The 17,136-nt window shown below is 41.4% G+C and overlaps 1 protein-coding gene across 7 annotated transcripts in view; it reads left to right on the top strand.

Annotated features, from left to right (window-relative positions):
- The first annotated feature begins 17 nt into the window (after nt 1–17).
- CC2D1B (coiled-coil and C2 domain containing 1B) overlaps nt 18–17,136 on the top strand; it is a 36,426-nt gene continuing 19,307 nt past the window's right edge. For 3 of the 7 annotated variants that reach the window (XR_008468051.1, XR_008468053.1, XR_008468052.1), the window contains exons 1-11: nt 388–694; nt 3,662–3,803; nt 8,202–8,317; nt 9,092–9,211; nt 10,330–10,467; nt 12,499–12,772; nt 13,198–13,322; nt 13,462–13,537; nt 14,672–14,767; nt 15,095–15,225; nt 15,492–15,564. Coding sequence is in view for 4 of the 7 variants with exons in the window: in XM_054211805.1 (XP_054067780.1) it covers nt 629–694; nt 3,662–3,803; nt 8,202–8,317; nt 9,092–9,211; nt 10,330–10,467; nt 12,499–12,772; nt 13,198–13,322; nt 13,462–13,537; nt 14,672–14,767; nt 15,095–15,225; nt 15,492–15,564 (1,357 nt within the window). In the remaining 3 variants the exon portion in view is untranslated. Of the gene's footprint in view, nt 124–363; nt 695–3,661; nt 3,804–8,201; nt 8,318–9,091; nt 9,212–10,329; nt 10,468–12,498; nt 12,773–13,197; nt 13,323–13,461; nt 13,538–14,671; nt 14,768–15,094; nt 15,226–15,491; nt 15,565–17,136 lie in introns of those variants that run through there. The other 4 variants (XM_054211805.1, XM_054211806.1, XM_054211804.1 and 1 more) reach the window with 4 other exon arrangements.

Below are 17,136 nucleotides of genomic sequence, written 5' to 3'. Positions count from 1 at the left end.
GGCCCCTCCTCCAGCTCCCCCCGCGCATGCGCGCTGCTGCCGCGGAGCCGCGGCCGAGGTGTCTCAGTGCCGAGCGGCCGCCGCTTCACCGGGCGCCTTTGAGGCGGGCGGCGGGAGGCCGAGGTGAGCCGGGGCCCGTCCGGCCTGTCGCGGTGCCGCCGACGGCCCGTGGGCGGGAGGCGGCGGTTATTTACGCGGCGCTCGGCCTATTGCCTCTGCCGGCTCCACCCTGCGGCGGGGCGGGGAGGGCTCTACAGGGGTACGGGGCGGGCCGGGCCTGCCCCGCCCTCAGGCGGTGCTGGGTCCCTCGGGGAGGGGGTCCGGCCGGCCGGGACGGGCTGTGGGAGCCGGGGGAGCGCCGGGGGTGGGTCGCCTCAGGCGGAGGGAGCGGTGCCGCCGGGCTGGGATCACCGCGGGGGCGGGCCTGGGCCCGGGGTAGTGTTACGTGGTGTGTGCCCCTGCCTTTCCCTCACGGTGGTGCCCGGTGCCGGTAAAAGCTGCAGGTCTGTGTACAGCCTGCTCTGTGCTGCCTGCCTTCGTCCAGTTGAGACGGGCGAGGATACCGACACTCAATTTCATGTGCTCTCAGTCCCTTAGAGACACAGTCCTCTGAAATTCATGAACCAGCATGCTTGGCAGAAGACCTAAAAAAAGCCCTCAGGCAAAGGGCCAGGGAGCTGCAGTTGCAAAGCAGGTAAGGAAGGCGAAGGGCCAAGGAGATGTGGTTGCAAAGCAGGTAGGGAAACCTCCGACTGCTCTTCAGGTCTCGTTCAGACCTCTTGCTGCTGTTTTCCTGTTACAGTCTCCCATGCGTTAATAAAATATGGCAGGACCATGAAAAAATTTAAATTGTGTGGTGCCTGTTTTTCTGCTTTGTCCTTTAGCGCATTCTTCGTAAAGTAAATATGTGATATGCAGCAGTGGAGGTCTTGCAGGGAAGGCACAATGTCGTAATGCTGTAATCTTTGCATGAGGCCTCATGACTCATGTTTATAGTAGTTTCCTACGCCAGCCATACTGAGACTTAATAATAACTTCAGTAACTACATGGAGGATTTTCTTGCACCACTAAGAAAACAGAAATAAGAAGACCAGAATATCAAATAACACGTTCAGGGGCACATATGGGAAAAGATTAAGGTGCTACGCCAGAGCCAGTTAATTTTTAATTTCCCTGTGTATAGTAATTTTTTTCTTGCAACAGATAGACTGATAAGCCTGTGTCCCTCTCTTGTAGCTAAAAGTGAGCTTAGATGTGTCCATGCAGTGGGTTGTTTTCATACTCTTTACCTTTGGATCTAGTTTCAGAAGCCTTGAAGTCAGAAACATGATTTAGTCTTGGTTGGCAGGCGTAGGAAGTCAGGCAACAATGTCAAAATTAGAAATACAGCTGAGGCAAAATTCTGGGTACCATAATGGAAGAAAACCAGAGTACAGTTAGCGGTAAAGAATATGTTAGAACCAGAATGGAATTTCAGAAACCTTTGAAGGTAGAATAGAGGCAAGAAACAGAGGCGGAATGACTGATAAAAATACAAGGAAATATTAAAAGAGATTAGAATAGAATATTAAAATAGAGAAAATGGTTAAGGTGTTCTCTTTTGGTGATTTTTTTTAAAGAATAAATATTCTCATACTGGAGATAGAGTGGTTTAGTTAGAGATCAATAATGTCACCATTGCTCTAATATGAAAGTTTGCATTCCTCAGTTGGAGAGGTAGCGTGTAATTTAGTTCACTTAAATAAGGAAGAAGGTAAAAGGTGAAAATATCTTTCCCCCTTCCAAAAAAAGAAACCAAACTCTAAAAACATAAAGAGTAAATAAATTTTACGGATGTCTAATTCGATACAGTTAGTTATTCAGCCTGTCTTACAGCATGGTGGGTTGTTTCTTGAAACACACTAATGGCTTGTTCTGTTGCAGATTAATTCAGTTTAAACTGTTCTTGTGCTATGTGGTGTATCAACTGCAAGGCTTTTATAACCTCTTTTTTTGTTTTATTAAACATTTGTTTAATACTATTAATTTCATTGGGAGTGTGCCTTTACTGAAGAGATTGAGAGACTTAGAGCTAGAATAGCTGGATTCTGTTCTTGACTTCATTCATTACTACAGTTACTTCACTTCTTATGCTTGCAGTGTAGTAATGGACAGATCACATGTGCTCCTGATCCATTTTGCACATTTATAAAAGGTGTACGTATGTTCCATGGAACTTGAATGTTTAGATTGCCATTATAAACATTTCCTAATTAAATCTTGTCCTGACCTTTTTTTTTTTCCATTCTATCTAAGGCTGCAAGTGTATTAGTTTTGTTTTATAGAAGGGAGATGGATAAGGCAAGAGGGTGGCTAACCGATACGCCCAGCGCCTTACAGAATGTCATGGGCAGGATCAGGGCTAGTAAACAAGTAGCTGCAGGTGTTGAGTCCTGTTCCTTGTCCTCGGAATCAGTATTTCTCAGCTTCATATTCTCCTTTGGGATTATAAAAAGGTTGAAAGAGGGCCATAAAATATTTCAAGGCAGTAGCTGCCAGCACCTCAGTTCCTACAGGGTTAAAAAAAAGTTGTTAATACTGATTCACAGTAGTTGATAACCTGACAGGCAGCTTCAGCTTCTGGCAGCACTTCAGATCCTGGGAGGTAGGAGGAGATTGTTAACCCTTGTAATAATGACAACTGATTTTTATTCCTTTGCTTGAGAGAAGCTGAGCTGCTGCCTACTTGGCCATGTGAAGGCCAGCAGGGGCTTGTGGTTTGAAAAAGTCTGTGGAAAGCTACTCTACTTACCTCACAGGATGAATCTAACTCAGTTAATTCATGTTTATAAAAAAAAAAGCTTAGCATATTTTGAATAAAAAATGCTATTTCTGGGGCAGTTAGTACCTTAACCAGCGATATAAAAATCATGATAAAATGGCATCTTGGAAGAGTACGTTTTAGATTAAGACCTCAGAGATTTCTCTGATACTTATGTCCTTTGGCATGTTTTACAATTGAGTGATAACCCCCACTACTTTGTCAAGTTCTGATTACTGTTATTAATAATATTACCCGAGATGCTGATGCTCTGTTCCAGGCAGTTGTTTTTTTTCTCCAGTGTAGCGTAGGCATTGCTGGGTTTGTAATGGCTATGTTTTTCTGTGCGTGTGTGCACGCTTTCCATGTGTTTATCATTTACAAACTGAGGTAATGAAAGATAAGAGTGAGATCTCTGCAGTGTACGTATGTCAGACCTGTATTGTGTGGGTGATTATTGAATATTTTTTACCTTAGCTGTTGCAGGAACTGCCCTGAGTTTCCCTGATAATATCTGCCTCATGAGGCTCAGTGTAACAGACATCATTTTATTTTACCTTGTTGTGTCAAACTAATAGATAGACTTGATTTGAAGAAATCATTGATTGTGCAGAGTTTTAGTGGGAGTATTTGTGACTTACTAAGATTTATATACTTTACAGCAGTTAGGGGCTCCTGGAATGCCTGGTTTGGGAATAGAAGTGGTATGATAGTCAGCTTTAAAAATAACGAACAGAATCCAGAATGCATGAAAATGTTTAAATAATCCATGCAGTGTGATGTTTTTGAGTATCATCTCTGTTGCTAACTACAGTATTTCATTATTTAAAAAAAATATGTTTATTTTGCCTTGTCTGCAGCTGGGGCTGTTTGTAGATTTCAATCCTGAAGAGATGCTGCTGGGTGCAGAGGAAGGTGGGGATGATGGGGACCTAGAAGCAGAGCTTGCTGCTCTCACAGGAGCAAAGGTCAAAGAAGCAAAATCAAAACCAAAAGTGAAAAGTAAGTTAAAGTATCTGGTCTTTATTTACTGACAGCCTGAATAATTTACAAATCACTGATTTATCTAAAATGTTTTTTCATCACTGATAGAAGCTGAAATTCTATCTTTTCAGCTTCTAGAAAAGAAAAGCAACTACTCTTTTCTTTTACTTTGAGAGGTTTAAGTTGTTAGTCGACAAAAAGGATAAGTTTTTTGAGGGGTCTATGTTCTTGTAGACATAGGGAAAAGATATATGATGACTAGCCAATTCAATGACTAAATTAAGACATGCTTGTTTAGCATATGAAATCGTAAAAAGCTGTAGTAGGTACTAGAAGAATTAAAAATAGAAATTGTGTTTCTTCTGGAGGGTGGCTTATTTGTTCTTTGGTTGTTCTTCTGTTTGTTTTTTTTCCTAAAGACTGAATTTACTGAATGAGCATTATGTTTTTAGTTACTTAGAGTCTGTAACCAAAACTGAATACCCTTCTAAGAGAGAAATCCTGGAACTGATGAAATTACTGGGAGAATCCTGTAGCTTGTGTTATGCAGGAGGTTAGAGTGTGTCTTGGAACGGAACATTACTATTCTTAGTGTTTTAAGCATCTGTATAGTCTGGTGGTGTTCGCATGCAGCTATGCAGTGTTTTACAGGATTGCTGTAAATCAAGGCAGCTGCTGAGAGGGGCAGTCTCTGGTGAGCATGCTCTACCTCTAAGCTGGTACACGCATTTACGGAGTTGCAGGGTGAGCTGGTTCAGGAAACTGATCTATAAAAGTAAACCCATTGTTGGGCTAGGTTTTCAGCTGAACCAGTTCCTTGATCTGGTTCGCTGCCTGCCTGTTTGAACGCTGCTGTCGCTGCAAGGGAACAGTGGCAGCAAGTGGTTGAGGTGGGACAAGGAGCTTGCTAAAGGTGCGTGAGCAGATGCTGGAAAGAAGGGTTAGTGCAACGACAGCCTTATTTGCAGCGCTGCAGTAATTTGCCTGTGATATTTGAAGGGACTTCACACAGAGCAGCGGGGAAATGAAGAATTTTAAAATATGTAGAAAAAATGACTGTCTAAACAGTGTTATTGATGAGAGACAGATGAGGTATTTGTCTCTAAACCTAAATTCGAAATCATTTCCACTCTCCAGGTTTCAAGATTGTAGTAAACCCTTAAAGCTAATAAGCATAGTTGTGCTAATAAGCACAATAGCAGAACTTCTGCCTTTGGACATGGGTTACTCATGGTTAAAACATGCAGGGTAGTGTTTTGAGGATGAATCTGTGTGTCAGGATCTCTTCAATTGTTGTCACCTTTTCAAGCGCTGACTTCCTTCTTGCCCTGATCATGTCACTTCGTGTGTTTTTTCAGTCTCTTTATTCATAAGAGGGAAATGAAACTTCAGACAGTGCAAAATTAACATTTACTATGCCTTCTAAAGGGTATGTAGTATGGGTCATAAAACTGTTTTCCAAAATCATTTACAGCTGTTCTCTTTTCCTGGTAGAATTGGGAGTGTATAGATTAGAAGCTTGTGGAAGAGGAACAACTGGACAGCTGGCACTGGGGACTCCTGAGACCTGGTTACAGTGTAGCGATGGGGACATGGTGCATGATGGGGACAGGGTACAGGCTGTCACCTGGAAAGGAGGAGGGTATGGCGAGGGGGTCTGGAAGGGGACAGAAGAAGGGACACAGTACAATATGTGCTAGAGTTTGGTTCTTGGCTGAGCACCAGGTGCAATAATTCACTCCTGGATTTACATCATAGAGCTGTGTTTGGGGGACGGAATAGCGAACTCTCCCTCTAACTTGAAGATGCAGGCGGCAAAAGCTGTACTGTTGCAACATCTTAAGTACAGTGATCTCTGCTATCTGTGACTGATAAATGCTAGTTGGTCAGCCACTCGGATGTTTGAAATGTAGCCTCAACTTGCCATACTGGATTAGAGCTGAACCAACCATCCGAGGAGGCTCGGTTGGCTTTTTTGCCTCTAGTGAGGCTTCATGTGAGGAACACTCTGACCCTTGAACTACAGCCAGTTGCCTTTGGATATGGCCCACTGTCCTACTTGCAGAGTTTTGCTAAGGGTCAAATATATGAGTAACATGTATGATATAGGTATTGAAGTACTGATATGGTGAATTAGATTATTTGTACAGAAACAGCTTTGTACCTGTGTTAATTTTCAGCTGATTCAGCAAATGCAGGAGAAGGATGTGATCCATTTTAGATCCATTTAAATTGACTGTAAAAATCTGTCACGAAGATCTATGTTTTATGCAACATTTACTGACACTGGTGAGTCACAGTCATATGTCTGCATAGGGAAGTATCGGAGACATTTAGGTGGACAGCTGGGATTTGTGTGCAAATAGCTCCACCTTTGAGAGTGCATGGAGGAAGTTGATAGTTAAGGGAGGCGTGGTTGGCACAGTATGAAGTAGAGATGAGAACTTGTCGAGGAGGAATTAAGTTGAGCTTTAAGGGTGAAAACCAGAAGCTTGAAGAGAAATTGCAAGACGAAGTAGCCAAGAAAGATTTGGAAAAGGGAAAATCTCATGGGCATGAGACAGCAATGCAAAAAATGCAGAGGTGTTGTTAGAGAGGCAAAAGAAACAGCACTTTTTTTGATTTGCTTAGCAGATCTCTGTGCCAGTGTTCTGCTGCTGCTCTTGGGATCAGGACAAGTACGATGCCTTGATTTGCACCATTCTCTTTGTGTATGCCAAGTGTGACTATGCAGTAGTGTTTGATGTATAAAACAAGTAACTTCTCAAGGCAGAAAGGTTTTCTTGTCTTCCTTTCTTGGTGTCTTCAAACATTTGGATAGTTTGCTGCGCCTCCTTTCTTGTCATGTTAACAACCAGTAGTTTGGCTCATGGCTTGTGTTGCTCAGTGTGTCTCTGGCATTGATGTTAATGCGCATCATCAGTTTCAACGGATAAATATATATTCAGATTAACAAGAGATGGAGAGAGAGACAGACATTCTTGTGCTTAAGATTGTAGGTTGAGAAAATGGATTAGCTGTCTTAGTCTCAAGTGTAGACCGTATCCAAAACTCCAGTGATTTAATTGTAGTTTTATTGGGAATTATTTGAGCTCAGCACTGTTTATGGTAACTGCCTTGAACTGTGTTCCAATTTCTGGTTGTATGTGCTGTTGTAATACACCCAAGAACGTATTTTTTGGCTTTGAAAGAAAATGTGGACAGAAGTTTTACTGGCAGGTGCGCTGGGATGTTTAATGCAAGTGTTTGCATCTCATGCATTTAACTGTTTGCTAACTTGGACATATCCATACATGCAGATCTTTGGGAACTACAGTACTTTTAACTCAAATTAGTTCAACATAAGGGAGAGAAGAAAAGGGATAGAACTGGGAAAAAGAAGTAGTTTCATGGCACTTAAGAGATGGATGAATGTGGACCACTCTGTTCCACATGGAGTCAGAATTTATTCTGTCAGTCAGGGGCTACACCAGGAGTGAATTACATTTTGTTAGGGTAAACTGACATGAGACGAAGGAAACAGAACAGAAAGGCCTGACAAGGGTGCAGATTCCAGGCCTGTTAATATGGACAATCATGTCATAAATATCTAGCAACAGCTTAAAACTAGTTCAGATGTTTATTCCTACTGGGGACAGAGACTGCTCCAGTAATTTTCTCTCATGGATAGAAACTTCTAATCAGATTTATTCATCAACAGTTTATATTCATTTGCTCTTGTGCCACCATTGATTTTTGTCTTAACTGAGGAGTACAGTTTTGACGTAACATCCAAGAATAACAGTACTCTCCAGTTTTTCTTTGGAAAATTGAAGTCTTCCATAATGACAAAGTTCTGTTACTAGTTATTTTTGTAAATAATATCATACAGTACTATCATACTTATCTTAAATCAGCGTAGGAGCTTGAGGTGACTTCTAGTAATTTTTCCCTGAAGCAGTTGTTTCATCCAGTCCTACTTGTCTTTCTTACAGTCTTAAATGTCATTACTGTGCAAACCTACCACAGTATCTTTCTTTTTTGTGGACATGCTTTCTGAGCACTGTTGCGTCCCACTATACCTGCTGGTCTATCATGGTGCTTATGGTTTTGCTGTTCAGGATCCTTGTATTAGTAAACAGACATTATTTCTCTCCAAGATGTAATTTCTGAGCTGGGTTATTGGATGCAGTCATTTTACTTGTCTTATTGCCTGCCTTGACTGTCACTCTCAGAAACACTGATGTTCACTTCCCCAGTCTTTGCCATTTATCCATGAATATAATCTCATTTACCTACGACACTATCTGATAAAGAGGATGCAAGAGGAGAAGTCACTGCTGTCTTTCAGCTGGGAGCAACTCCTTTAGAATTTATATCCAGTGACTGCATAACTGTTACTTAGGTTTTATGGCTCCTTGTGGTTTCCTTTTACAGCTCCTCTGCCCATGGATCATATTGAAAAGATGGCTGCAGAGTGTATGAAGGACCTGAATGAAGATGACGAGGAAGAAGCAGATGATGAAGACTTGGAGAAGGATACAGACCTGTTGGTATGCATAACTTTGTTAGAAAAATGTTTTAGTATGTCTTTGTTGGTTTTGTTTTTTCTAATACAGAACTGCATTTAGCAAAAACGTCTGTTAACTTTGTGGTGAGAAGCTAAAATATTGCAAAAACTTTCCATTAGATATAAGGCTTTGCAGAAGCCAACCACCTGCACACCAGAGTAAGAGAATTTTCTAACTAACATTCATATGTGTGAGAATCTTAGAGAAGTGGGGGGAACAGCAGGAATCCCATTCCATGTCAGCTGGTGAAACACAATCAGGGAGGTTCTCCTTAAAGTGATGTCTTGTCACCCTTTTGCTACTGCTTCGAATAGTGCTTGGCCTGAGAGAATAACTTCCAACAAATTCATTGTCATTTCAGTGAGTGATCTATAGGGAAGGAGTGTTAAGCAGTGCTTTTCCCTGCCACTGTTTATAGATGCTTTTTGGAAATTTCAAATTTGGGTTTGAATGACCTTCGTAAAATTAATTCTCTGAACTTCTCCAGCTTCAGATCTTTAACCACAAACTTATGTGGTGATCCTGGAGCTGCAGTGTGGCTTTTGAGTGGTATCTGGCTTTCTGTTGTGAATAAAAGTGGAACCAGTTTCATTTAAAAATAAAAATAAAACAAAATACTGGAGTATAAGACGTTTAGACTTTCTGTTTGGGTTCAAGGTCCATCCAGAGGTTTTGGAGCTTGAGACTTGATTTTATTTTGTCTTTTGAGGAAATAGAAAATTTTGAGAAAAAGCCTTTTGTTGACTTTTACTTTAGGCAGAATTGCAAGAAGTTCTGGGGGTGGAAGGTGAGACAGGAAGCTGTGAGGATGAAACAATAGCAATGGAGCCATCCACAGCCGAACCAGAAAATGAGCAACCTGAACTGCAACCACAGGTAGGAAAGAGCTTTATGTTCCTGACAGTTTTGCTGAATCACTGTTGTCATGCAGCTTATATGGGGATCACAAACAAGGATCTAGAGAGGTCTTCTTGCCCTCCGTGGAAGGAAAAACTATACTGTTGCTGTCTCCTCTGTGGAAACCAATGCTGTATTGTTATAGGTGATATTTTTTTTTTCCTTTGTTCAGAGGATAATTTCTAATGTTAGCATAGAATTGAGGAGGTAAACAGTTGGAATCAAGCATATCTTGTCTCTCATTATGCATATTGAGCATGTAGGCTGCAGTTCAGGCTTCCAGAGTTCGTATCTTCTCCCTCAGAGTATTGAGTGGTGTGCTGAAATTGTGAGACTTGTTACAACTCAGCATCTTTTACACTTTGTGGAATTTTTCTCAGTAGCATTAACTTTCTCAGCTTAATTTGTCAATCCTCATGCAGTAAAATGCTTTATTCAGTTACTGCCATGTTTCTGTTGTGTGCTACAGATTCCAGTGCACTAGTGCATTGGGCCCATTAATAAATGGATTTGAGAGTCTTTCTGTAGAGATAACAGCAATAATTACATCAGTAGCCATCTGAAAGATCTTGCAGCTGTGGAGTGTTTGGAAGTAGCTACTCATAACTTTGCTTAGGCTGCTTTTGTTGTTGAACTAATTCCAGGCTGTAGGAGGAAGAAAAGGAGCTCTTGTAGTAAAACCGTGTTGAAGAAGCCCAGAAGGGAGTAAACTAGCATGTTTTAAAAATAAGAAAGGAAAAAAGTCAAGATTGTGCCAAAATACCCCTTCACGCCCTCTGTTGTGTGGTGTTTGAGAGACTTTACTGTTCTCTTCACCTACTCCCTAACCACATGGCTCCAGTTACCCTGTGACTGTGAGTTTTCTAAATGTCTCCACCCATTCTTCTCTATTACGCCTTTGAGAGAAAATCCAGAGGTGGATCCAGGGACCGTTAGCCTAGTACAAGTGCTCCTCTGTTTCAGCGACTGTTTCGTCTTTGCGCTCTTGATTAACAGGAGCGTGTGTGAAGAGGAGTATTTGTTTTTCAGTGCTGTGGGAAAAGTTGTATAGTTGGATGAAATAAGTTTTCTTGATTTGTTTTATTATTTTTTCTGAGACCACCTCACTTCCTGCTGTTACCAGTGAGCTGCAACAGACAATAGAGAAGAGAATTGCTGACTATAGGATAGCGATTTCTAACGCAAAGGAGTCAGGTGAGAGTGCCAAAATACGCCGATACGAAAGAGGCCTTAAGGTAAGTTGAGTTCATCAGATATGTGAATGAGGGGGAGGCAAAGTCAGTTCTCCAAAGCATAGCTCAGAGTCTTTCCAGATGTGTGAATTTGTTGAAAGGGGAGAGAAATTCTAATATGCTGCCTTGAGTTACTTTAAAAACATTTCTTGTTACTTACTACCAGTCTGATGTAGCAAATACACACCGAAAGTGTAACTTCAAATGCCTTTTTGTGCATCAGCTTTGTTTCTGTCGAATGTGGCTAGTGGTAGTTGGAGGCAGGGTTTGTGGTAAATGCTGGTGTTAAACCCACCTGTCTAACTCTGAATTTGGCTTGTGGTGACTGTTCAGTGTTACCTTAAAGCAAATTTTAGGACCTTTCCTAGCATGTAAACCTGCCAGTTCATCACAGATGTCATCCTTCAGATACTAACCTTCCACTCAGTTCTGTGAGACAAAGGAAGGTGATACCTTTCCCTGAATGTGTTGGCTGTGCTTGGAAATGAATAGAACAGGGTTTTCCATTAAGGCAATTAAAAATTGCAGCAGGGAGTGGTTTCTTCAGCTTTGCATCTTTTCAGCCAGGTGGCGTGCTTGTAGTTAGTTCGTGGTGCTGGGTGATTACCGCTGTGCAGAGTGCCTTTATTTCCCTGTTTGCTTTCGTCTGGCCTCCTGCATCAACTCAGACAGCAGGCAGCTCTGTCTTGTTGAGCAAAGCTTTATAGCTCAGCACTGTCCACTGAGGGAAGAATGTCATGTCTCACTCGCTACCCGGTGTCTTAGGGTACAAAGGGGACAACTGAGACCAAACCCAGGGGAGGAGACGCACAAGAAAGATGTCTGCGTGTGTCCACTGCCTGCTAGCTCTGAAAGGAATGTACATGAAATCACTTGACCTTTCAGAGAGCAAGAGGCATAGGCAAACCAGCTTATTTCATTCCGTAACAAAGCTTAGTGCACTGTTTGCCACTTCCTTTATTTTTCAAAGGAGGGAGTTTCCTTGTGCCTAAGCAGCGTAGCTAAGGATAATAGACTAGATCTCACTTCACAGCTCACAGTTCCTTAATTAACAAAATGACATGCCAACAAATGGTGTACAGTTATCTCTTGTATGTAGTTCTTGGAACTGTGAACTTTAATCTCAGCGTTTAATTCCATTTCCAGTCAGACTGTCATCCCACACGTGGAGAAGAGAGAGCTGTGTGTGGGTTGCTGTACTGGTCTGAACCCCAATCTCACATGCAGTCAATCCAAAGTATCTCTACCACTGTCGCTTAATAGGTCAAACGATGTCATGGCTAACCAAAAATAGTAGTGATTCCAACAGTGATGAGATTTTGTTGTTGTCTTTCTGTGCTTGCATTTCAGTTTATGTGGAAGATGAAAGAAGTAGAACTTTTGGTTTGGCTTAAAGTATATGGTGGTCTTTTGTCTGAGCCTTAAATTAAAAATAAATACCAAGGAAGGTAATATTTGTGGTGGAGGAAGGGTTTTAAAAAAAAAACAAAAAAAAGAGCAGCAGCTAACCCATGTTACAGATGGTAAGAGCTTCTTGCCGTAGATCACCAGCTGAAGCTCCATTTCCTTTGTTAGTTTTTAATGTCTTTTCTTATTGCATTAAATAGGTATGCAGACTCCTTCCTTCCCTGAATCCAGTGACAGGCAGTGACATTTTAGAGTTGTGTATTTTATTTCGTTTTAAAGACATAAAATGTGTCTACAGTTGGTATAAATGCCTTCCTTGGTGTCGCTTTTTGTGACAAAGCCAAGTGGACCACATCAGCTATCCAGTAATTCCAGGTGTTGAGGTACTTGCAATCACATAGTTTGGGTACAAGTCCTTTGCATTGTGTTGCTCTGATAATCGGACACCTTTCACTGGTGCTGAAGTTGGCCTTGCAGAAAAATAGGGAGCTAAGGGGCAGCAATCTGTAATGGTGTGCATAATAGATCACATCACAAATAAGGAAATGAATTTGTGTTTTAATGATTTTATGCTAGTAATATGTTTGATGAAAATGCCTATCGACTTTGCTGTTCTATCTCTGCCAGACGCTGGAAACCATGCTGGCTGCAGTGAAGAAAGGCAAAAAAATCAATGAGGAAGAAATGCCACCTCCTGTTGCAACAGGAAAGAGTTCTTCTCACTTATCTCAAGCCACGGGAGTGGAGCTAGAGAATTCAGGAGATTCAGTCGGTGTCCTACCGGAGAATAAAGCTGAGTCTGCTGCAGATGATGAGCAGAAAACCTCACATGAGGCAGCACAGCATCTGGAATCTGAGTCTCTGCAGGGTCACGCTGCTTCTAGTCCTATCGTGGAAACAGGTACCATGATCTGAGAAGATACGCAGTTGCAACACTATTTTAATGCTACATCTTTCTTGACATTTGTATTGTGTAGCAAAGCACTGCTTATGTTGGAACTTCCCTGCTGAATATTTCAGATGGAATTGTCAGTGGGATGCGAATTTCTGGCAGTGGAATCAGTTATTGTTATAGAGCTCTTATATGCACGGTATCACTGTCTTTCACTTAACTTTTCCTGTGCCTCAGTTGCTATATTATTTTTTTTCTTTATAATTGGGAAAAGTGGCATTGTTATGTCTGGTAGGACTTCTGGACTTTTGTAAGATGACTGTGTGATTGAAAGCAAAAGAGGACTAATGCAGGTTTGAGTAGATGGACATAGAAAGGGATGCACAACACTTGCATACTCTGTGCAGTGTCTCAACGTTGGTTCATTCTCACAGATCTCCAGAACAGCAGAACACGAGCAATACTTCTTATGAGGCAGAAGGAGTATAAATTAGCAGCTCTAAAAGCCAAGCAGCAAGGGGACCTGGAGAAAGCAAAGGAATACATGAAGGCAGGCAAGGTATGCACGCAAGAGATCCTGAATGCTAAACATACCCTATGCTGCATGCAAATTCACTGAGCGTCTAATATTCATTGTGGCAGCTAGTAAATCTCGGACATACTAGAATAAATATTCTGCTTTGTTTTTTCTGCATTAGAAATTTAATGTGGTCTTGGAAGCTTTGGATAGTGGGCAGCCAATAGACCTCCAGAACATGCCTCCATCTCCTCAGGGTAAGGCTCGTCTTACAAAAGACATTTTAGAAGTCTCTCTGTGCTGTAATGGAATGAATTCTGAATTTGATTGCAAAGAATTGAAGATCACTTAGGTCTGAGGCTTACTGCATACTCAAATTCTAATCAAGACCAATGAAGAAAAATGAGGTATTTTTTATATTGAAGTTACTCTGTGAATTACAAGTTCAAGTAGGTATCAATGTCTAATATTCCTATTTTTATAACTTTAGATAATAGCAACCAGTATTTGAAGTGGAAGGGAAGGAAGGGTAACGGCACATTCTTAAAGTTTACTGTAATATTTGACAGTGTTACATGTTTCAACTAAAGTTCATGCTTCAGATTAAGAGATCAACAAACAGATTGCAGTGCATTAAAGTTGAAATCTTAAAGCAAACTACCAATATTAAAGATGCTTTGATCATTGTAAGAGAGTTTCTAAAGAATAAATCTAGTATCATCACCACCAATTAATATTTGGTCTGTGCAACTCAGTGTTTTAAACAACTTCAGCAGATTATTTTAAGAAATTAAATGACAGATTATTTTATTTCAATAAATCATGAGATTTGTGACTCCTTAAGTTATAAACTGATCACCAAATGGCACTAGAGAGAAACTCCACCCATCATATAATGTTGCCTTAAAAAGCGCAAGATTTTTGCAGCAGATATTTTTGTAGTTTTCCGAAATAACCACTGTTATGCAGTGCCAGAAAGTTGGGTGTCTTGAATATACGGTATTACTTGCTTCACTTTTTCAGCACATCTTTTGTTACTAGGATATTTTAGCCAATTAGCAATCTTGTTCACTCTTTCCATCTGCCAAGATACCAAGTTATATTTTGGGGAGAAAATTCTTAGAATACTTGAACTGGGTTTACTTTTTTCCCCCCCCTCTTTTCCCTCAAGCAGCACTAACTTAAATTAAATCAGCATTTGAGATTTTCTGTTATAAAGCATTTTTGCTGAATAATGGGAACCTTAGACTTACCTAGCCATGCAGATGTTGTTTTGAAGCCAAAAAGCTTTCAGGAAGATGATGGGATCAAATTGATGGTTTTCTGAGTAACATGGTTTGGCTTGCTGTTTATGGAACACTGTGAAACTTCCTGCTTTCCTTGCTTTGCAGATCTTGAAAGCCTAGGAAACGTACAAGATGCATCCAAGCAAAAGGTACCAGCTCCAGTGGGAAGTTCCCAGGGTCTTACAACGCTTGAAGCTTCAGGTAGGATTTTTGTGTTTCTGTAGCAAGCCATAAAAATAGCAGGGCTGGAAGGCACTTTCAGCTCTGCCCTTGTCCCACTGAACTGCAACAGGATTGAGTAAACCCAGCTAATACTCCTGAACGTTGTTGCTGATGCCATCTGTACTTTTTTTTCTGGATTGATAATGGAAGAAGTTAATAAACTTTCTTTAGAAGAATTGTATTCATAATATGACTTTACAATGATATTTTTGTCTCTGCAGAAGGTAAGGAAGCGGGGGGGAAAAGGCAGCTCATACATTTTGAAATCTGAATCACGTGGCATTTCATTGTCTGTCTTACTTCAAGCTTCCCTGCAGCAGCCAAAAACGGTGCTGGAAGCGTTGCAGCAAAGGCTTGAGAAGTACAAGTCAGCAGCAGCACAGGCTAAAGCAAGTGGGGATGATCGGAAAGGCAGGATGCATGAGAGGATAGCCAAGGTAAGACGAAAGTGTAGCAAGCCATTTGAATTAGTTCTCTTGCTGAAGACTTTTTCAAGGCTGAAATAATTTGTGTGTTGTCCTTCTACTTGAAAAGACCTCCAGCACGGAAGCTGTAAAACATTCGGAGGAAGGAGAAATAGAGCCAATGCACATATTATAGCAAAATACTGTGTATTCTGCAACATTTGTGCTGGTTAAATACAGATGATTACTAATTTACAGTCTATTTGATTTTATGTCTTACCGAGTGCCTTTGATTACAGCAATACCAGGATGCCATAAGAGCCCATAAAGCAGGGAGAAAAGTGAATTTTTCTGAGCTTCCTGTTCCTCCTGGTAAGTGTGAATATAAAATGTCCTGATAGCGATTTTTGTATATCTACTGGGCCCTGAAGGAGGCATGCAGACACCGCCTCCTGATCCTGTGGAGCAGCTCCTCCTTTTTCTCAGTGAGTAGGATGGCCTTGCTGTTTGACGGTATTGTGAAACTGGGTGTTAGTATCCTCCCAAATTTTCACGCTGGTGAATATTCCTGACTACTGACTGCCTGTTTGACAGCATTGGAAGCTGAAAGTGGCCCTATTTGAAAAGTTAAACAACTTAACCATGGGAAGGTGCTGAAAATGTCACCTGTCTGTCCTCTGCGCCAGCCCTCCTAGAGGAAAGATTAAACTTGGGATATATTTGCTTCTTAGTTTACTGGAAGGAGATTTTTGAAACTGAAAAAATGTGTGACATTTCCCATTCTGTTTATTCCCAGCAGGAGCCTCAGAACTCTATGTTTAATTTAAATATTTTCTTGCAACTCCTGGCAAGTCAGATCAGTACTGCAGCTCTTGTGGCTAGTAAAAGTAGTCTGTGGAGATCAAGCAAAACATGCCTGTGGTCACACTGAGACAGTGACAGAGGCAGAAACTGAACCTGGTTCTGGACACACTGTGTGTCCTTTTTGTCTTGTTCAGAATGTGTGGTGCTGTGTTTGTAAAAGTTTGGGCAAGGTCACCTATGAATGCCCCACCTCTGGTTTGCGTGATGCTGTTTCCCCCCTAGGAAGCATCATTCCTTCTATCTTGTGCCTGATGTGTTCTTCTGAAAAGATACACTCAGCACTGCAAAGTGGTGTCTATATTTTTTTAGTTTTAAAAAAAGCCAAACCAAGCCTAGAAAAGGGATGTGGACCTTGTGGCTTTATTGTCGCTGTCAAACGTGGCAGTGGCAAGTGCAGTAGTAGTAGTAAAGTTAGAAAGTGCCACCACTGTCAGGTTGCATACTGCTTTAAAGGTTCCCTGCTTTGAAGCTGTCCGTGAAAAGCAGTTTAGCATCCCTTGTTCTAGAACATGATCTGTTTCTTGGTGATTATCAGTTTCTGTAAGAGTGAGGTACTCCATATTTACACCTCTGAAAATCTGGCTAACTCCTCAGTTTCCTTGCACGTCAGCTGCTTGTTTTTCAGCCATCATTTGTAGGCCATATGATGTGCATTGAAGACAACCATTAGGCTGACACTGGAACCAGCAATGAGATTATAATGGACTGGCAGTGCATTTCATTGCATCTGGATAATGATAAGTACCGGCCTTGACCTCCTTGGAGACAGAAATGCTGCTGAGTAATGGATCAAATGGCACATGGGGGCAGCAGCATAGGGTTCTGTGTTCTGCCTGCCTGCGTACCTCAAACTTGTTCTGTCCCTGTAGCAGCCACCTCTAGGTTTAGAAGCAGTTTAGTCATCATTTCTTGGCACTTCTAGTGAGACTGGCAAAAAAATACTTGCTATGTATAATGAGATCAATGTTATTAACAGATGTTTTATAGTAGTGGCTCTGGGTCTCTTGTTTGAAGCTGACACTCAACTAGTAGTGTGGAAGTGAGAGTTTATCTTCCATCATCAAGCCTTTACCCCTATCC

This window comes from Rissa tridactyla, chromosome 8, assembly GCF_028500815.1.
Source record: "Rissa tridactyla isolate bRisTri1 chromosome 8, bRisTri1.patW.cur.20221130, whole genome shotgun sequence".
Taxonomy (NCBI): Eukaryota; Metazoa; Chordata; class Aves; order Charadriiformes; family Laridae; genus Rissa; species Rissa tridactyla.
This window is presented reverse-complemented; position numbering and strand designations above follow the sequence as displayed.